The 21,746-nt window shown below is 43.4% G+C and overlaps 1 protein-coding gene across 1 annotated transcript in view; it reads left to right on the forward strand.

Annotated features, from left to right (window-relative positions):
- The window catches only part of PTGFRN (prostaglandin F2 receptor inhibitor), an 83,272-nt gene that overhangs the window by 17,999 nt on the left and 43,527 nt on the right, over positions 1-21,746 (forward strand). The window contains exon 2 of the mRNA XM_059375851.1: positions 20,212-20,580. Coding sequence (XP_059231834.1) covers positions 20,212-20,580 — 369 coding nt within the window. The remainder of the gene's footprint in view (positions 1-20,211; positions 20,581-21,746) is intronic.

The following is a 21,746-nucleotide window of genomic DNA, read 5'->3' on the forward strand; positions in this document are numbered from 1 at the left end:
TCACATCAGGTTATTTATCTTGATAGTGTTTATCAGTCCTATGGATCCGTTCCTGGCTTCCTCCTCCTTAGAACCCCAGCTTCTGATAAGCAAGGACCCTGAGCTGCACGTCTGCAGGGCCTAGAATGTGCTTAGGGAACCGATGAGCTGACTTTACGGAATAAACTTCCCACTTGCGCCCTTCATCTCCTCTTGCCTGCTTTGGATCTTTTTCATGCTTGTGCCCTGTCTTCATTGCCGCCTTGATTGGTGCCTTTCCCCTGGCTCTTTCTCTGCGAATTCCACCTGGCCTCGTCACTGCAAGTGCACTCCCGCTGTGGTTACCGATCATCAGTGGTCATCAGTTCCATCGGCTTTTCTCAGCAGTTCTCTCCCTTGACTTTTCTGCAGGTTTGACACTGCTGTTCGTTTTCCTTCCTTCCTTCCTCCAACCTGAACACACGAGTCCGCTCTAGATGCCATGGGGGTAGGAAGCAGGTCTTGCCTGATGAGTTTGCGGGCTACCGGGAGCAAGTAAGTGGGTATGTCCAGGAGCAATGGCAGATGTATTCTCAGCCCTTCCTTTTTGAGATCCTTGCATCCCATGGCTTCTAGGATATAAACCTTTTCTGGTTTTCTTCTTAACTGCCCGAGATTTTTTTTTTTTTTCTTTGCTAAGTCTTTTCCTTCTGCTTGTGTCTGAAATATAGGAGCTCATGAAGGCTTGTCCCTCCAGCTCTTCTCTGCACCCTGTCCCTCAGTGACCACCGCGATCCCACATCTTTGCCTTTAGGCAGACCTCCTCTTTACCCACCTCCCCCAATGCGTGTGACTCCACATTCACTTTGGGCTCAGATACCTTTTGGGGGTCTCTATCCCCATGGCCTCGTGGACCTTTCAACTTGCCTAAATGTCACTGGCTCTCTTCCCTCCAGCTGTTAGCTTCCCCTCACTGTCTCTCTCATGCCTCGGGTCTGTCAATTGGGGCTGCATCTAGCGTGGCCCTCAGAGCTGCTGTCTTTCCATTCCCACGTTGCTCCAGTTTGGGTCCTTATAACGTGTCCCCTGTCCTCTTGTAGAGGGCTCCCAATGGACCTCCCAGGTGTCTGTTCCAGTCTGCCTTTGGTACACTGCCCTCACCACCCCCCGTGCTCCCCACAGGCTCCCCTCCCCCCAGACTCCAGGTCTTTGCTTGTGCTCCTCCCTTCAGCTCTAGTCACCTGTCCAGTGCTCAGTGTCCCCTGTCCAGTGCTCCCCCTCAGTCATTTCTCAAAGGCCTCATTCAAATGTTGGCGCTGCATGAAGCATTCCACTGATCCCTTTGGATGAACATGACATCACTCTCGAACCCCATGGCACTTGTTGGTACCTCTCTTTGGTTTCTTCTGTGCTTCCTTTAATTGCCGTTCTCACGTGGCCCACGTGGCCCTTAATGTACTCTAAATTTCGTAAAAGAAGATCAGGAGGCTGATTAACCTTTCTCTCCCCCATCCTTCAGTGCATGGGCTTCCTGCTCCATAGCTCTTTGTTGAATGAGTAATACCGTCTTATATTCGTCCAGTGTACCTCTGTGAGGTCTTAGCTGAACCTTCTTTTTTTCTTTGTAATGATTATATGGCCTGCTCTAGTAGAACCTTATTTGCGTTCACATGGGATTTTGAAGCACGGCCATATGTGACTTCATTACACATTCTCTGCTGGCTGGGACTTGTTTAATGTGTACATTGCTGCATTTTCCTCACTTAGGGAAAGCTGGCACCATCTCTTCCTGCCAGACCTCTCAATGGCAGACGTGAAGAGACAAGGTTTTTCATTTGTTGCATCCAATACTCCAGTTAGGCTCTGTGAGAGCTTACAAGTTTGACCTTCCGTGCGCTCATCTCTAGCTTGCCTGTGGATGGGGACCGCATGTGGAAATCCACAGCCCCCCGCCCAACCCCCCCCCCCCCCCCCCCACCCCCCCGTCTCTTAATGGCCTCGCAAGGACTCACAAAGAGGGTTTTGGTGTCCTTTGACAAGGCAAGCTGAAATACCATAAGCTCTCTGTTGCAGTATTTCTACCTGTACCAGTGGATTCAGGAACTGCCAATATTTATCTTACAAATGGCTCAGGTTGGAGAGTCGGATTGTTTGCTTCTAGGCAGCTCCGCGAGATGATAAAATTTGAGCCATAATAGAAACAGTTGCGAAAAATCCTTCTCAGATAGGCTGTACTCTGCGGGTCTTGATTTAGAATAATGTTGATGATAACCCAAGAAATAAAATCTACATATTTCCCATGGATATCATGAAGGGGTGGAAGAGGGTAGATAAATACAGTTTAGTCTTCATTAGCTTGTCTCTCTTAATGATGCCTCATGGTTGCCAGTAAGCACTTACTGAAATAAGCTTTGCAGGAATAGCTTACCTTGAAAAACTTGCCTGCCTTTCTTTCCTGTCCCCATCCACACTCTACGTGATAGAAGAAAGTTGAAGGCATTCACTTAGTTTCTCGAGTACTTCAAAGGGAGGGAAATGGGACTCTGGAAACGATTACCTCTTGCTTTCTTACTCCTGCTGCTGAAAAGTCACAGCAGTAGGATTCCAAGAGCACTTCCTCTTTGGATTTGGGGATAAAGTTCCTTTCACCTTTTTTGAATACGAATGTGTGAGATGTTAGAGTTGGTCTCACTTAAAATAGTAAAGGCTATAGGTCAGAAAAGGTTTTGAAGAAACTGGAAATTATCTTTAACAATTCTGTTTCTCTTGTCTCTCCGCTTCATACTGAGGATGTATACTATTTCCTCTGTTAGGCTCTCATTGTTTTTACTTTGCTGCCTGTCTGGCTCATGTTGCCCTTGGAGAATTTGAAATTTGCGGGGGGGGGGGGTATTTATTTATTTATTTATTTATTTTTTCATTGACATATAATGTGTTATTTGTTTCAGGGGTACAGTTCTGTGACTCATCATACACAATTCACAGCACTCACCATAGCACATACCCTCCCTAATGTCCATCACCCAGCCATCCCATCCCACCCCGCCTACCTCCCTCCCCTCCAGCAGTTTGTTTCAGTTTGTTTCCTGAGATTAAGAGTCTCTAATGGTTTGTCTCCCTCCCTGTTTTCATCTGGTTTCATTTTCCCCTCAGATCCTCTGTCTTGTTTCTCAAATTTCTCCTATCTGTGAGATCAGATGATGATTGTCTTTCTCTGATGGACTTATTTCACGTAGCATCTATACCCTCTAGTTAGGGAATTGGAAGCTGTTTCTTCTTCCTACTAAGAGCAAGGGCAAAACCAATAGAAGGTGGTAACATCAACAGTGCAATTGAAAGCAGACCAGCCTAGCCCACCTTTGCCTTGACTCGGCAACATAGAGACCAGAGGCATCTGAGGTCTGGTCCCTCATTTGCTAGCTCTTGTAACTTCTCTGAATCTCAGTTTTCTGTTTCAGTTCCTAGTTTCGTTAGGTCTGTGATAGGGGAGGTAGTATCCTGCTCTGAAGTGAGTTACGAACAGCACCTAGCTCAGTGCATGGTGTAAGAGACATGCGGTATATTATTCCTGCTTATACTCTGTCCCAGCGTTATTGTTGAGAGATAGTTGCTAATGAATCAAAGTGAACGGTCACAAAATAAATGAGAAATGCTTACATGATTTTAGCTGCCTTTATGGAATCTTTGATTAATTATTAGGTATTTTGTATTATTCCCCTCCTTCCATTAGTTTGTTACACATTCTTTCGTTTTTGTGGCTATTTTAGAGATTTGAGTATGCATTGTTGACTTAGTAATGTGTCTACTGGTGGTCCTTTTATCACTTCCAGAATCTTGAAAGAACTTAGAACACTGAAACTCCATTTATTCCACTCCCTTCTCTCACTTTTTTGTGCCGTTGATGTCATATATTTTAATTATGCCTCTATTTTAAGTTCCAGAAGGCATTAGTAATATTCAACTATGCAGTCAGTATCCAGTAGATTTACCACAAGTTATCCTTTACCACCACACACCCCCCCCCCCCATTATCCTTTCTCTTGCTCTTTATGCTTCCTTATATTTCCATGATTCCATCTGGGATCATTTTCCTTCCATTTGAATAGTTCCCTTTAGTATTCCTTTTTGGTATTTCTTTAGTACTTTTTAAATTAATTCTCTTTCCCTTATTCAGAGTTGGTTGAACGCATATTTATTTTGCTTGCCTTTTAAGGAATTTTTTTTTCTGTATAGAGTTGTAGGTTGGCAGTTCTGTTCTTTCATTACTTTAAAGATGTCATTCCGTTGTCTCCCGAGCAGAGTCTGTTAAAAAAATCAGTTGTCAGTTGTGTTGTTTCTCCCTTCTCTGTCCTTTTAGAGTTCCATGATGTTCCTAGGTGTGGTTTTCTCTGTATGTACCTGTATGTACCTTGCGTAGGGTACATAGGACTTCTGGGATCTGTGGCATGATATCTTTAGTCAGTTTAATATCTTGGTCATTATTTCTTCAAAAGTTAATTTTGCCTAATTCTACCACATTCTTTCTTTCTCCTGGAGGATTCTCTCACACATGTATTTAACCTTTTAACTATTTCTATGTGTTTTGTATGCTATTTTCTGTACTTTTTGTCCTTTTTTTTGTACCCTGGACTTCAGTTTGAATAGCTTGTACTGACTTTTTTTCTACTACTTCTAATCTGCTCTCAAACCAATTTGAGCTCTTAATTTCAGAGACTCAATATATTTATGTTTCAGTTTGATTATTTCAAGAGATTTTAATTAAGGCGTGAAATCCCGTTACCTGTTTCTTTAGTAAATTAATCATAGTTATTGTAAAGTCCATACTGATCACACCAACATCTATTGTCTGTTTTTTTTTTTCTCTCTTTTGTATTCAGCCATTTGGTCCTGTCATCTGCAGTGTTGGTAAATTTTGGTTGGATACGGAAAAACTGTGGAGACTCTGCATGATGTCCTCTTTTTCCTAAAAAGATTTGCTTATTTTTTGATGGTCCAATAGAATAAGAGACGCTTACCATGATCCAATGAGGAATTAAGATGTTTTGAGCCTGGACTTCAGTGTTGATGAGAGCTAGTGTTTTCAGCTTTGCTCTCATTCCAAGGGCATGGCCCTACCAGGGTTGTAACCAAAAGCCTGGGGTGTTTACTATCATCTACCTTCCTTTGTAATGTCAGAATTCCAATTTTTGTCTCCCCAGTACTGGGAGATGGTTTAAAATTCTTAACCTTTTAACCTTTTACTATTTACTTTCTTCTTAGCTTCTCGACCACTTACCCAATCCCAGTCCGTTCCCTCCCAGTGTAACTTTCATAATATCAGTTTGCCTTCAGGAGAAAGCAGTGCAGCATGTCAGGCTTGCTTCTCTGCTGTTGCCTTTTTCTCTGGAGTCCTGACTTCTCAAACTATGACTTTCTAAAGGGTCCTTAACTTTACTTGTCTTCTGGACCCCATGAGGTGTTGGAAGGCTCTGGAGCTACGCTAACTTCTCTGGCCTCTATCACTTAAAAATTGGCAAATATTTCAAGAGAAAAAGCAGTGGGGCCCACCTTGGTGTTTTTCTGTGATCTTAGCACCTTGAGCCTGCATACCTTAATTACTCACAATGCATTCAATTAGCTGTTTCTTGTATTTTGTCCATCTTTTGTAGTTGTTTTCAGGGCTGAAGTTGATCTGATGCAAGCCACTCCATCGTAGCAGAAGGCGAAAGTCTCCTGGAAGAGGAAAGCTGAATTAGTGATCTCTTGAAATTTATACCTACTTACCTCTCCTCCTTCCAAAAAAATATTTGAGGCAATTTGCAATGAAATACATATACACATGCAAGAAAAACCTTAAAATAATGGTAAAAAAAAAAAAAGTGCAAGGGTAGCAGGGAAGGCAGAGGAAGGTAAAATATAGAAATAGAGAAAGGGAATTATTAGAAATTTAGACTATGTATGGTTTCCATAGTTGACCATCGTCTTTAGTAGTAGTCTTGAAGCTAAGATACAAATGACTCATGAATTTTATTAAGTTGGGGAACAGGACTTGAAAGTTGGGATAGAAAAAAGGAGATAAAGTTAGCAGTAATGATTACATGGGTTTTTTGTTTGTTTTGTTTTGCTTTGGTTTTTTTTTTTTTTTTTAAAGATTTTATTTATTCATTTGACAGACAGACATCACAAGTAGGCAGAGAGGAAGGTGGAGTGGGGGGTAGGGGATTAGGCTCCCCGCTGAGCAGGGAGCCTGATGCGGGGCTCCATCCCAGGACCCTGAGATCATGACCTGAGCCGAAGGCAGAGGCTTAACCCACTGAGTCACCCAGGTGCCCCTGTTCTGGGTTTTTTTTTTTGGTAGGCTTAGGGAATTTTTTAAAAAAAAACAGGAGTTGGAGACTGTAGAAGATGCTGAGACTTATCTATAAGGGTCTAATCAGGGCATTGGGATGTGGTACTGGGCCACTTAGGAGTTGGGAGTGCTAATGCATTTGGCCTAGAAGCCTTCATACCACTGCACAGATGTGATATTAGAGTGTCCTTATTTTGTCTTGAGTTTCAGAGGTACTCTGGGGCTATGCTAACTGGCATGAATGTAGGAAATACCCACGTACTTCTTATTTTCTGGGGAAAGGATGTACAGTGATCCTTCAATAGGTACTTTTTTTTCTGGTACTAAAATTTTGAGGGCATTTTATCGTATGGATTCTTGTGTCCCCAATAGTATTTCTAAGGCTGATAAAGAAATGCTTTTCATGGAGCGCTCGGGAGGCTCAGTTGTTAAGGGTCTGCCTTCAGCTCAGGTCATGATCCCAGGGTCCTGGGATCAAGCCCCTTATCAGGCTCCCTGCTCAGTAGGAAACCTCCTTCTCCCTCTCCCACTCCCCCTGCTTGTGTTGCCTCTCTCGCTGTGGCTCTCTCTGTCAAATAAATAAATGAAATCTTAAAAAAAAAAAATGCTTTTCATATGAAGTTTTCTTTTTTTTTTTTAAAGATTTTATTTATTTATTTGTCAGAGAGAGAGCGAGCGAGAGCGAGCATAGGCAGACAGAGTGGAAGGCAGAGTCAGAGGGAGAAGCAGGCCCCCTGCTGAGCAAGGAGCCCGATGTGGGACTCGATCCCAGGACACTGGGATCATGACCTGAGCCGAAGGCAGCTGCTTAACCAACTGAGCCACTCAGGCGTCCCCATATGAAGTTTTCTTATATTGACCCCTAAAAACAAATGAAACCACAATTTAAAATTGTTACTTAGAAAAGACATATTTATAGAGAGCTAAATTAATACAGTTCGCTTACCTTTAAGGGTCTGGAGCTCCTAATTTGAAATACTGGTATGATTTGGAAAACCAGAGGAAAATTTCGTTCTTGTTCCCCTCAGTTATCAACTGTTACAAGAGGTTTTGACCAAAATTGGCAATGGGTGGCTATGCAGATACTCTTCTTGATTTGAAAAGAGCCATATGCTTTAATATTTTACAAGTTCTATTTACTTAAAAATATTATTAGCTGTTATTTAACAATATTAAGGGAAATCTGTGCTGAATACCAGACTGCTCATGGCAAGTTAAAATTCTGTTCCCAAAATTTTAAATCTTGATTTGTACGGATAAGGAGACATCTCTGTTCTGCATGCAAGACACTGCTTGGGTTTATATCTTTTTAGATTAGAATTTGATCTTTCAAGCATCTGTTCCTACCTGCTTTACTTTTCCCAGTGGCACGATAACATAGTCAGTTTTGGAGGGATTTTTGCAGGTTGAGTTGGAACATGGAGGCAGGAGCGCTCAGATGATCCCAGGAGAGATGTGGAAGGCTTCCTAGAGGAGGTGGCGCTGGAGCAGTTCCTTGTGGGGGCATGAGGGGCATCTCAGGAAGGGGACACAGAAGCAGGGGGCGTGGGAAAGAAAGCAGGGCATTTCCAGAATGTGAAGGGCCATTCGTTTTGTTGGAGGGTAAACTTTAGAGGGTGGGGGAATGGGAGGAGGTGAGGGGGTTGCTGTGGGCCAGACTGTGAATGATCTTGTAGGTCTCTTATTCCATCATTAAGCAAATATTTACCGAACAAATGCTATGTACCAGGTCCCGTTCTAGGCACTGGCATTTAGCTGTGAACAAAGCAAATCAAAAGCACTGCTCTTGTAGAACTCACATTCTAGTAAGGAGAGATGGACAATATTTTAGTATATGTGCTGCCGAAGCGAGCACAGAGATGGACAATAATAGTAAAAATAAACAAATACCCATTAAGTGTATTAGTGATACGGGATAAGAAAATTTGGCCGTGCAAGAACGCACGTGCGCACGCACATGCATGCGTGTAGGAGGCTGACCCAGGAATAAAGGTGGGGAGGGGGCCTACAGGGGGAGTGTGCCACAACTCAGGGAATGTGTAAGGGCCCCGAGAGGGAAGTGGATCTGGTTTGTTCCAGAAATTGGGGGAAAGCATGGCTGGCTAGGGGATAGAGGAGCAGGAGGTTCTGGAAATAGAGGGCCGGGTCCTGTGAGGCCCCTGTGGGCTTGGGCTTTTTCCTGAGGTGGGCAGTTATTGGCGAGTGTGCAGCAGGGTGATGACATAATGGAGCTTAAGTGTTTAAAATAGCGCACTGGCTGCCATGTTGGGAGTGGAGGGCGCGAGCGGGAGCCAGAGGCCGGTTGGGAGGCTGTAATCATTCAGGTGAGAGGGATGTTGGCTCGAACTGGGGTGATCGTGTGGGGGGCTGCTGGGAAGATTGATTGTATCCTGGAGGTGATGAGGAGCCATTACAGACCTTGACCAGGGAACGGACATATGATTTGTGTGTTAAAAAGATGATTTTGGCAGCCATTTGGAGAAAGGATTACGGGGCTGAGACTAGGGGCTGGATCAGGTTCCAAAGCTCGGATCACTAAGAAGAGAGAGAGAGACCTTATGAAGGCCATAGGCTCCCGCCTCAGGGCGCTGTGAGCAGCTTGTTAACCCTGGTCGACTTCCTGACAAGGGGACAGGAATCGACAAGATTTACACATTAGGGAATTCCTCAACCTTGCCAAGAAAGCAGAGTGCAGGGCTTGTGATCAGGTTATTCTGGTACAGTCTGCAAAGCAGATAGCTAGCTACAGCTCGTTCCTGCGCAGGGTTCTGTGGTGAGGGTGCACAGTCTGGGGGTGGGGGTTACGGCTGTCTCCGCTTCACAGATGAGGAACATGGGCCCCAAGGAGGTTAAGCAGCAGGCCACACTGTTTCTGAAGGGTCTCCCCCCACGACAGTTCCTTCTGAAAGGTCTCTCAGGGAGATGCAGAATTGTCTGCTCATGGCTAAAATTAAACGGAAAAAAAAGATTGCGTATTTCCTTTGTGAACTCTGGTGAGGTCGGCTTCAGGGCCAGATAGCTGTGTTATTCCAGGCCCTGGGTTGCCAGTGACAGAAATTCACCAAAGGAATGTAAGTGGGCAGGAGAGAAATTGCAAGAAACTGAAATGTGTGCCCCTGTGTGTGTGTGAGTGGAATGATAAAATGGTGTGGCTCGATCCAGTGGCACGTGTGACGCTGTTGGGTCACTAGGTCACGTTCATTCCACCTCTCTGGTCCAGGTGCTGGCCTGGCTCTCTTCGCTCTAGATGGCATCCTCACCTAGTCAGGAGGGCTGCCCAAGTGCAGCTTCAGAGCAAATCATCACTCTCTTTTTTTTTAAATTGAAGTGTAATTGACAGAAAGTGTCAGATTTGTTTCGGGTGTGTATGGTGTGGTGATTCAACCTTTGTGTATATTGTAAAATGATCACCTCAGTAAATCTAGTTACCGTCTGTTAACACACAGAGTTAATGTAATACTATTGACTGTATTCCCCACATGTAGATCCCATGACATTTTTATTTTATAACTGGAAGTTTGTGCTTCTTGATCCCCTTCAGCCCTTTCACCTCCCCCAACTCCCCTCTGGGCAACCACTAGTCTGTTCTCAGTGTCTTGGAGTCTGGCTTTTGTTTGATTGCTTAGTTTTTTAGATTCCACCTATAAGTGAAATCATATGGTATTTGTCTTTTTCTGTCTGATTTCTTTGATTTAGCAGGATACTATCCCTCAAGGTCAGGTAGGTACCCAGAAGTGAGACTGCTGGATCATATGGTAGTTCTCTGTTTAATTTTTTTGAGGGACCTCAGTACTGTTTCCCACAGTGGCTGTAGCAATTTACATTCCCACCAGCAGTGCACGAAGGGTCCTTTTCTGTACATCCTTGCCAACACTTATTTCTTCTCTTTTTGATAATACCCATTCTGACATATTTAAGATGATAACTGATTGTGGTTTTGATTTGCATTTCCCTGATATCAGGGATATTGACCATCTGTCTATATGATTTTCTTCAGAAAAATGTCTATGCAGATTTTGTACCCCTTTTTAAATCAGATTGTTTGGGCTTTTTTTGTTATTGTATGAGTCTTTTATATGTTTTGGATATTAACTCCTTATTGCATATATGATTTGCAAGTATCTTCTGTTCACTCTGTTGCCTTTCCATGTTGTTAGTGGTTATCTTTGTTGTGCAGGAGAATTTATTTTGATGTAGTCCCATTTGTGTATTTTTGCTTCTGTTGCCCATGCCTTTGAAGTCAGATCCTCCAAAAAACATCACTAAGGCCAATGTCAAGAAGCTTACCACCTATGTTTTCTTCCAGGAGCTTGGTGGTTTAATGCTTACATAAATGGATGTTGAATTTTGTCAAATGCTTTATCTGCATATATTGGGATGATCATATAATTTTTATGTTTCATTTTATTAATACAGTGTATCATATTGATTGATTTGTGGGTGTTGAACTAGCCTTGCTCCCTGGAATAAATTCCACTTGACGGTGGGGATCCATTTAACGTATTGTTGGTAGTATATAATGGTGTGTGTATGTGAATGCTGTGCGATCCATTTAATATATTGTTGAATTTAGTTGGCTAATGTTTTATTGAGGATTTTAGCATCTGTGTTCATCGGGATATTTGCCTGTAGTTTTCATTGTTTTTTATTGCGGTGGTGTCTGGTTTTGGTATTGGGGGAATGTTGACCTCATAAAATGAGTTTAGAAGGATTCCCTCCTCTTCAGTTTTTTGGAGGAATTTGTGAAGGATAGGTATTAAAGCTTCTTTGACCAGAGAAGCCATCTGGTCATGGACTTTAATTTGTTAGGAAGTTTTTGATTACTGATTTAATCTCCGTACTAGTAATCAGTCCTTTGAGATTTTCTGTTTCCTCCTGATTCAATCTTAGAAGATTGAGTATTTCTAGGACTTGATCCATTTCTTCTAGGTTGTCCAATTTGTTGGCATATATTTGCTCACAATAGCCTCATTATCCTTTGTTCTATGGTATCAGTTGTAACTTCTCTTTCATTTCTTTTTTTTTTTTTTAAAGATTTTATTTATTTACTTGAGAGAGAGACAGTGAGAGAGAGCATGAGCAAGGAGAAGGTCAGAGGGAGAAGCAGACTCTCCATGGAGCTGGGAGCCTGATGCGGGACTCGATCCCGGGATTCCGGGATCATGACCTGAGCCGAAGGCAGTCGTCCAACCAACTGAGCCACCCAGGCGTCCCTCTTTCATTTCTATTTATTTGATTCTTCTTTTTTCTTGGTGAGTCCAGCTGAAGACTTGTCAGCATTGTTTATTAAAGAATTTTGTTTATCTTCTCAAAGTTCTTAGCTTCATTGATTTTTTTTCTCTTTTTTGTCTTTATTCCATTTATTTCCACTTATGATCTATATTATTTCCTTCCGTCTACTAATTTTGGGCTTCTTTTGTTCTCCTTTTTCTAGTTGCTTTAGGCATAAAGTTAGATTGCTTATTTGACATTTCTCCTATTTCTTGAGGCAGGCCTGCGTTGCTATGAATTTACCTCTTAGAACCACTTTGTTGTATCCTGTCGATTTTGGTATACCATTTCTGTTTGTTTTTCTCTAGCTATTTTTTTTTCTCTTTTGATATCTTTGTTGAACCAGTGTTGTTTAATCTCCATGTATTTGTGGGGTTTTTATTTAGTTTTCTTTTTGTAATTAATTTCTAGTTTCATAGCATTGTGGTTGGGAAAGATGCTCGACATGATTTATTTCAGTCTTTCTGAATTTATTGAGACTTGTTGCATGGCCTAACACGCGAGCTGTCCTGGAGAATATTCCACTTGCACAAGAGAAGAATGTGTATTTTACTGCTTTTGGGTGGAATGTTCTGTATATCTGTTAAGTCCAACTGGCCCAATAATCTGTTGTTTAAAGCTGATGTTCCTTACTGATTATCAGTCTAGGACATCTATCTACTGGTGTAAGTGGGGTGTTAGAGCCCTCTCCTCTGATGGTATTGCTGTCAGTTTCCCTCTTTACATCTGTTAATATTTGCTTTAAATATTTTGGTGCTCCTATGTTGATTGCATAAAAATATATAAGTGTTACATCTTCTTGTTGGCTTGAACCGTTTATCATTATGTGGTGGCCCTTTTTGTTTATTACAGTCGTTGTTTTAAAGTTTATTTTGTGTGATGTGAGTATAGCTATACCAGCTTTCTTTTCATTTCCATTTGCATAGAATATTTTTTCCCATCCCTTTACCTTTAGTCTGTCTGTGCCCTAAAGTGGGTCTCTTGTAGGCAGTGTATAGATAAGACTTGTTTTTAAAAATTGACTCAACCACTCTGTGTGTTTTGATTGGAGAATTTAGTCCATTTACATTTATATTTATAGAGAGGCATGTACTTTTCCCCATTTCGTTCATTGTTTTCTGGCTGTTTTTGTAGTTCCTCTCTTCTGTTTTTCTCTTCCCTTGTGGTATGATTTCTTTATTTAGTGTTACATTCCTTTCTCATTTTCTTTGTGTATTTACTGTAATTTTCTGCTTTGTAGTTACTTTGAGGTGCATATTTCCTGTCCTATGTATATAACAGTCTATTTGGATTGACAGCAACTTAAATATGAACACATTCCAAAACTCTACACTTTTACTACCCCCAGGGCCCACATTTTGGTTTTAATGTCATATTTTACCTCTTTTTATTTTATGCATTTATTAACTAATTATCATAATTTTAATTTTACTACTTCAGTCTTTCAACTTTTGTGGTAGCTTTATAAGTGGTTAATCCACTACTTTTATTATACATTTGCCTTTTCTAGTGAGATTTTTTACTTTTGTATGTTTTCTTGTTGTTAATTAGTGACATATCTTTTCAGTTTAAAGAAGTCCCTTTAACATTTTGTATGAAGCTTGTTTATGTGATAAACTCCTTTGGCTTTTGCTTATCTGGGAAACTCTACTTCTCCTTCAGTTCTGAACAATAACCATGCCAGGGAGAATATTCTTGGTCAGAAGTTTTTTCAGCATTTTAAATATGTCCCTCCACTCTCTTCTGGCCTGCAAAATTTCTGCTGAAAAATCTTCTGATAGCTTTATGAGGTTTCCCTTTTATGTGATAAGTTGCTTTTCTCTTACTGCTTTTAAGGTTCTCTCTTTAACTTTTGACATCTTAATTATAATATGTCTTGGTGTGGCTCTCTTTGGGTTTATTTTATTTGAAATTCTCTGTCTGTTTTTGTCTCCAGGTTAGGGAAGTTTTCAGCCATTATTTCTTCAAGTAAGTTTTCTGCCCCTTTTTCTGCCTCTCCTCCTTCTGGAACCCCTAAGATGTGAATGTGATTCCACTTGATAGTGTCCTATAGATCTCTTTTCCTCATTTAAAAAAAATTTTTAGTTGTGTTTTGTGTGTGGGGAGGAGGGGTTTGTTGTTTTTTTTTTGGTTTTTTTTTTGTTTATTTTGTTTTTTTTTTTGTTTTGTTTTTGCCACTCTGTCTGGGTGATTTCCAATGCTTTGTCTTCCAGTTCATTGAATCATTCTTCTGCATCATCCAGTCTGCTCTTAAGCCTGTATAGTGTATATTTCATTTCAGTTAATGTATTCTTCAGCTCTGTGACTTTTGCTTGGTTTCTTTTCTTTTCTTTTTTCTTATTTTTTAAGTGGGTTCCACACTGGGCCAACATTGGGCTTGAACTCATGATCCTGAGATCAAGACCTGAGCTGAGATCAAGAGTTCCATACTTAACCAACTTACCCAGGAACCTTGCTTGGTATTTTCTTAACTCTTAACCTTTGTTGAACTTCTCACTGGGTTCATACATTGTTCTCCCAAGTTTGGCAAGCAGCTTTATGACCATTACTTTGAATATTTTATCAGGTAGATGACTATCTCCATATCATTAAGGTCTCTTTCCAAGGTTTTTTGGGTGTGTGTGTGTGTAACATATTTCTCTGTTTCTTTATTTTGCTTGACTTTTCAGTTTGTTTCTGTGTATTAGGTGAAATGGCTACCTCTCTCAGTCTTGAAGGAGAGGCTTTGTGGATAATGATCCTTCTTGTTCAACCTTGCCCCAGCTCTTGGTTGTCTCTGGAACCTTTGTGATTGTCTAAGTAGCCTGATTTATTCTTGATATGTCCCTGTTGTTGAGGTTGTGCCAAGACCTGTCAGTGTTCCAAGGGGACGAATCTCATTTATCACCTAGTTTTAGGTTGATTAGAAGCCAGACCCTTAGGCAGCAGTTTTTAAAGTATGCAAATATATACCAGCCCTGTGGGACTGCAGCTGTAGACCCTACTGGCCTCCAGACCAGGAGATTTGCAGGTGTTCTCTGGGCAACAGTTGCAAAAATTGGGACTCTAAAGGAGCATATAATCTCATCAGGCTGTAGTGAGGCCAGTGGGGTACACGGGATGGTATCTCTTTGGGAGATACACAGGTAATTCCCAGGGAGTACCTTCATAGCCTCTAGATGTGTTGAAAACCAGAGGGTTGTCCCTCAGGCTGAAGCTTCTAGATAAGTAAATAGGGCTTTTTCATAGGAAGATGGTATGTGTGTTTCAGTCTGCTGTCTGTACAGTGCCCTGCAGGTGTTGGCCTGCTAAGAACTGTTTTTCTGATTCTTACAGTACCTTGGAGCTCAGGAACGCCAGCCCCCATGGCCACCAGGGCCAGGGGCTATGTGGTTCTGCCTCTCTGCTGACTTTAGCAGGGCAACTGGACATGTAGGGGCGGGGCGCACTCAATAACCCCATAAATGCAGTGGAAAAATGCCCTCACTATGCATGCCTATGGGGTTTAGCAGTGCAGCAGGAGTGGCCCCTGTCTGCATGCCTGCTTTGGCCCACGTTCAGGATGGGGGAATGCCATGACCATGAGTGCTTACCAGCCCCAGGCAGGGGGTGAGGAGGTGTCATAACTGCTACCTACACTCACGGACTGGAGTAGAAGGCTAGGGAGAGAATGCTGTGATTGTCTCTGCTCACTTGCCCCTGCCAGGAAGCCAGGAATTGCTGCAGCCTCCCAAGATATGTAGCCTCAGCAAGGCGGCAGGATGTGCCATAACCATTCACCCCTGCCGGACCTGGTGAGGCAGTGGGAGGGTGCTTGTGCCCAAGCACCTAGTCTGCACTAGCAGGGTAAGTGGAGAGCTACAGATGGTGCCCCCCAGCGCCTCCAGCTCTGGAGAGAGCACAGACTGTCCCCTGCCCATGCCCCCAGACCAGCAGATGAATCTCCTTTACGTACAGTCTAGGTGCTTTTGAAATTGGTGCTTTTTTGCTAGGTTCTGCAGAAAGTGAGACTGCAGGTGATCCCTTTAAAAGGAGGATCTCAGTTTCCTATGGCAGTTGGGTTCCTTGGATGTCAACTCTGTTGGGTTTCTAAGCCAGATGTTTTTGGGAGCTTGTCTCTCTGATGCAGATCCCAAGGCCTGGAGGGCCTGATATGGGCCACCATGACCCCTCACTCCTCCAGGAGAAGTGTCTGTCCAGTGAGATCCTTCCCTCTGGTGGGTCACGGCAGTTGGGCGGGTGGTTGGCAGGACCTTGTCCCTGCCTCTCCCATCCATCTCAGTGCAGTCCTTTTTATCTTTTGTTGTGGGGAGCAGTTCATCTAGTTTTCAAATCTTTTTTCCAGAGGGAGATGATCCGTATGTATCTGTTGATTTCATGTGTCCTTGGCAGGAGGGGAGTTCAGTACTTTCCTACACAACCATCTTGGACTCTTTTTTTGCAAATCATCTTTATAGTACCCTGATTCGGGAGGAATTGAAAATTTCTCAGTAGCTTCAGCAAAAATGAGCCCAGAGGACCCCGAGTGACCTGGTTTTAGCCATGTCCATCCCTGGGACTGGGGCATTCAGGGTCAGCCCCAGCTGAGGAGCGGTTGAGGAACGCGTATGCCGCATGTTTGTCAGAAGTAGTAGGTGTGAGGTCATGGGCATTTTCCTGTTGGCACTGAGCTGCCTTAGGAAGAAAAAAGCAGCATGTTTCAGCCCTACTCCGCAAGAATATTTGGGGTTGGTTCTGTTGTCTGCAGGAAGAGATGTGACCCCAGGCCTGAGTTGTCACTCTATTATTTTTTTTTTTAATATTTATTTATTTGACAGAGAGAGGGATCACAAGTAGGCAGAGAGGCAGGCAGAGAGAGGGGGGAAAGCAGGCTCTCCACTGAGCGGGGAGCCCGATGTGGGGCTTGATCCCAGGACCCTGATATCATGACCCGAGCCGAAGGCAGAGGCTTAACCCACTGAGCCACCCAGGTGCCCCTGTCACTCTATTTTTAAGGAGAGTGCTTTCAGGTACAATATCTTGTGTTTTGTTTTAAAGATTTTTTATTTACTTATTTGACAGACAGAGATCATAAGTAGGCAGAGAGAGAAAGGGGGAAGCAGGGTCCCCGCTGAGCAGAGAGACCGAGGCGGGGCTCGAGCCCACGACACTGAGTTCATGACCTGCGCTGAAGGCAGAGGCTTAACCCACTGAGCTATCCAGGCACCCCAGGTGCAGCATCTTTTCTACGAACTGCTCCTGGCCAGGCTGGCCCATAGCCCCATGCTCAGAGCACATGCTGGCCTTATTACCATTTCTCTCCTGTGGATGCTTTCCCTTTTCCAGGGAAGTGATAATGGGTGGAGGAAACAAGAGATGGCTTTTAAAAAGTGTTCACCTTCCTTTTTCTTTTCTATGCCAACCCAAATTATGATAAATGTTTTCATCATATTCTGGTACACACACCTCTTTGTGTACTTAAGATTTAATGAAAGAGTATTTACTCTTTACAAAATGCGGTGGGCTCTAATATTTCCTCTTCTTTTTCATTGTATTAACACACACACACATGCTGGTCACAACGGCTCTAAATTCATTTCACAACCACTAAATGGCAGCTCAGACTTTGAAAAAGAAATGAATTAAATCATTGAAAAACAAGCAACAATGGTATATTCGTTTGCTTGGGCTGCTGTAACAAAGACCCACTGACTGGGTGTCCTCAGCAGCAGAAATGTGCTTTCTCAGAGCTCCAAGGACGAGCAGTCCACTTGTCGGCGGGGTGGATTCCTTGGCGGGGGGGGGGGGGGGGCTGTCCGCTGCAGGCCTCCCTGCCAGCTCCTGGTCATTTGTGAGCCGTCTTTGATGTTCCTTAGCTTGTGGAGACTTCACCCCTATTCCTTCCTTCATCTTCACATGGCGTTCTCCTGCGTGCTTGTCTGTGTGCAGGCTTCCCCCCTTTTAAGGATACCAGTCATTGGATTAGGGTCCCATCCTCTTCTCGTATAACCTGACCCAATGCTGTCTAATAACCACTGATAACATCTGCAGGGACCCTGTTCCCCAGTCAGGTCACATGTTTAGGTACTAGGGGCTAGGACTTCTCCATATGAGTTTTGTTTTGGGGCAGGGGGAGCAGAACTCAACCCATAAGAAATGATAAAAATACAAAATTTAAAAGTCATAATAGAAGTTCCCAACTTACTGAGCTCTTACGACAAGGCAGACTCTCCGCCAGGCATTTTATTCTATGAACTCAGTAAATCTTCCTTGCCCCATAGGAGAGTTGAGGAAGCCAAAGCAGAGAGAGGTCAGTCTCCCAGATTTAAACTCTCCTTCAGAGGGTATCCTTGAGGGTAAATCTGACATGGTACTTGCTCTTGCAACTAAACTTTTTGGGCAAATGCATCGATTTTGTGTGTGATTTCTGTATAAAACATAACTGATTCCCTTATAAAAATATAACCTCTTCATATCAGGAATGAGTGCTTCCCAGTCGTTCTAACGACTTCATGCTTGCTTTTCCTTTCGTTATAATTGTTAGCATAGTTTTGATTTTGTTCAGTTTTTTAAGAAGTGAGTATTTTTCAAAATTCCTATAATTTTTGAGTGGTTTTTTTTTTTTTTGTAAGATTTTATTCGAGACAGAGAGAGAGAGCATGGGTGTGCTTGGGACAGGCAGAGAGAGAATCTCAAGCAGACTCTGTGCTGTGTATAGAGTCAAGGCAGGGCTCCATCTTAGGACGTCTGAGATCATGACCTGAGCTAAAACCAAGAGTCAGATGCTCAACCAACTGAGCCCACCCAGACGCCCCTTGAAAACTTTTTAAAGATTTTTTTTTTTTAGGGGTGCCTGGGTGGCTCAGTCGGTTAAACATCTGCCTTCAGCTCAAGTCACGATCCCAGAGTCCTGGGATTGAGCCCCATGTTGGGCTTCCTGGTCACTGTGGAGTCTGTTTCTCCCTCTGCCCCTCCCTCCTGCTTGTGCTCCCTCTCCGACTCTTTCAGATTAAAAAAAAAATCTTTTTTAAAAAGATTATATTTATTTATTTGACAGAGAGAGAGAGAGAGATCACAAGTAGGCAGAGAGACAGGCAGAGAGAGGGGGGGAAGCAGGCTCCCTGCTGAGCAGAGAGCCCAATGTGGGGCTGGATCCCAGAACCCTGGGATCATGATCTGAGCCGAAGGCAGAGGCTTTAACCCACCGAGCCACCCAGGTGCCCCATTTTTCAGATAGATTTTTTTTAAATCTTAAAAAAATTTTTCCTTTTAAATTTATTTATCTTGAGAGAGAGGGAGAGAGAGTATACAGGCGCAGGAGAGGGGCATAGGAAGAGGAAGAGAGAAAACTCGAGCTGACTCTGTGCTGAGTGCAGAGCCTGATGTCAGCTGCATCTCACAACCCTGAGACCAAAATCTGAGCTGAACTCCAGAGTCACATGCTCAACCGACTGAGCCACCCAGGCTCCCTGAGTGATACTTCTTTTGACATAGCTTATGCCTGATGTTAATACTGAAGACATTAATTTAGAGAAACTTAGTGAATGTACCCTTATCCCAGTACAAGGAATATGTATGGAGTGTGGGTGTTCTATTTTCTGTTATGTTACTCAAATACAAAATAAAATGAATTTTTGACTTAAAAAAGTAAAACCAACTTGAGCCTTCTGGATTTCAGAACCCATGCTTTTCCTTGTCTGCCTTCGTGCTGTACCTCTTCATAGAACATCATGCAGGAGCCAGACAAGCTCATTTGGTCCAAATCGAAATGTTATGCACAGGTAATAAATATACTACAAAATCTCACTGAAGTTCATGGCAAAGGTGACCCCTTAAAGGACACACAGGTGAGGGTCCCTAGGGCCCTATCGGAGGCCTGGGAGGTATGTGCTCTTGGGGCAGGGAGTGCCAGTAAACTCCTGGCTTTGTCCCCTGAACTCATCTTCCCCACAAACTGCCGCATTCCTAACAACGCCCAGCAACCAGCCAGACAAGGCACTGTCTCCCTTTGTGCTTCCCTATCCTCATTCTGAATTTAGATCAGGGCGAAGAGTAGAGAGAAGGAAATGAGCCAGAAAATAGAAAATTAATACTTGGTGGAGTCGTCATATTTTAATATTAATTTATAGGCAATGTCAGATAACCAGAGTTAAATCTTTTTATCAGCGGGCTGCTCTAGGGTTTAAAAATTGGCATCCATCATTATAAATCAGGTCTCAGGAGCCCTGGGGAATGGTCTCTAGGGATGAGGGTTGATCTAGGGTGGGCAGAAATGTAAATACTTGATTAGCTGTGTCCTTTTCTTTCACACCAACCCTAAAATACTTCTACATCACACTGAGTGACAATGGTATGTTAAATAGTAACGGGAGGGAAGAAGCGATTCAGGTTCATGGTTAGCCTACTTTTAGTACTTGTCTTCTTCCCTGTCAATCCTAGGAAACTGTTGTGCGAGAGGCACTCATTTCACGGTCGTATTCCTGGCTCATGGTTCCAGGGAGGGGCTTACCCTATTTCTACTGAGCCCCAGAAAGCACACCCTTTTTTCCCCAGCTGGCCAGATGTCCCTTTTTTTTTTTTTTTTTTTTTTTTTTTTGCCATGAGCCTGTGAGCAGGAACACCCGCGGGTTTGACACATTGGTAGCAGGATGACCTTCCATGACTCAGGTCCCACCTCTTATCTCTTGTCATTGCAGCTCTTTGCCGAGGACGCGTGGTGAGAGTCCCCACAGGGAGCCTGGTGCGGGTGGTAGGCACTGAGCTGGTCATCCCCTGCAATGTCAGTGACTATGACGGCCCCAGCGAGCAGAACTTTGACTGGAGCTTCTCGTCTTCGGGGAGCAGCTTCGTGGAGCTTGCCAGCACCTGGGAGGCGGGCTTTGCAGCCCAGCTGTACCGTGAACGCCTGCAGCGGGGCGAGATCGCCCTGAGGAGGACTGCCAACGATGCTGTGGAGCTCCACATCAAGAACGTCCAGACCTCAGACGAGGGCCACTATAAATGTTCGACCCCCAGCACAGACGCCACTGTGCAGGGCAACTATGAGGACACAGTGCAGGTCAAAGGTACGTCCTCATGGAGGGATCATCACATCAGGGGCCAGACTTTGCTCAGTCACTCTGCTTTGTCAAGAAACTTACTAATCTTCTGGGCCTCTGCCCCCCTCCTCTGTCCAGTGAACAGAAGTGTCTTACTTGACTGAAAGGAGAGGAAAGGCCAGGTCCCCTCTGAGGACCCTTTCTCTTCCCTGTGATTCTGAACCAACCGTGGCTGGGGTGGTGGCAGAGCCCCAGCTCTGAGCCAGGTTGCCTGCACTCAGTCTGATTGCTGGCTCTACCGCTTCTCACCAACTGGCCGCGGGCATGTTACGTGCCTCAGCTTCCTCCTCTGTGAAACAGGGCTTCCCTTAAAGGTTATGAGGACAACGTGAGTTAGCATGTGTCAGGCCTCAGAGCAGTTCCATAGTAAGCATCCGTAAGGTCTGCACTCAGAAGGTGATGGTCATGACGATGTTTACTTTAATGGGGATATCAGATGCTTTGAAGCTCATGTCTGTCTTTGTGTGCTTCACAAAGGGCAGTTTGTTCTGGAATTTGTGGGGGGTTATAGGTAGAGAAAGAACGGTGTCATCACTGCTAGCTTATGATGGAATCCTACTAGCCTATTGGCCTGATTCTGCAGAGAATCTTGCCTTATATATATGGAAGGTTTGGGGTTTTGTGGGGGTTTTTTGTTTTTGTTTTTTTTTCCATTTTCTAAGTCCTTTTAGATTTATTCCCACATTCAGTTCTCTAACCCAGTGAAGAAGATCAGGCAGACTATTTCCCTGATTTACAAATGAGAAAATGAAAGAGCATAGGTTAATTACTTGGCCAAAAATCATATAGCTAATTGGTAAATGAGCAAGAACAAAGTAATTTGGGGTCAATAAAATAGAAGCCTGATTGTTGTTATTATTACTTAATGATGCATTTCTTTGTATCCTGCCTTATTCCAAAAAGCATTTATATCAGAATAGGGAGTGTAGGTAAAGATCGGGACAATAGAAGATGTACTTGATGATCTAAAAAGAAGGGGCTGATCACCAGACACATGAAGAAGTGTTCAACATCACTCGGCATCAGAGAAATACAAATCAAAACCTCAGTGATCTACCACCTCACAGCAGTCAGAATGGCTAAAATGAACAAGTCACGAAACGACGACAGATGTTGGTGAGGGCTACCCTACA

Source organism: Mustela nigripes, chromosome 14 (assembly GCF_022355385.1).
Source record: "Mustela nigripes isolate SB6536 chromosome 14, MUSNIG.SB6536, whole genome shotgun sequence".
NCBI classification, from domain to species: domain Eukaryota; kingdom Metazoa; phylum Chordata; class Mammalia; order Carnivora; family Mustelidae; genus Mustela; species Mustela nigripes.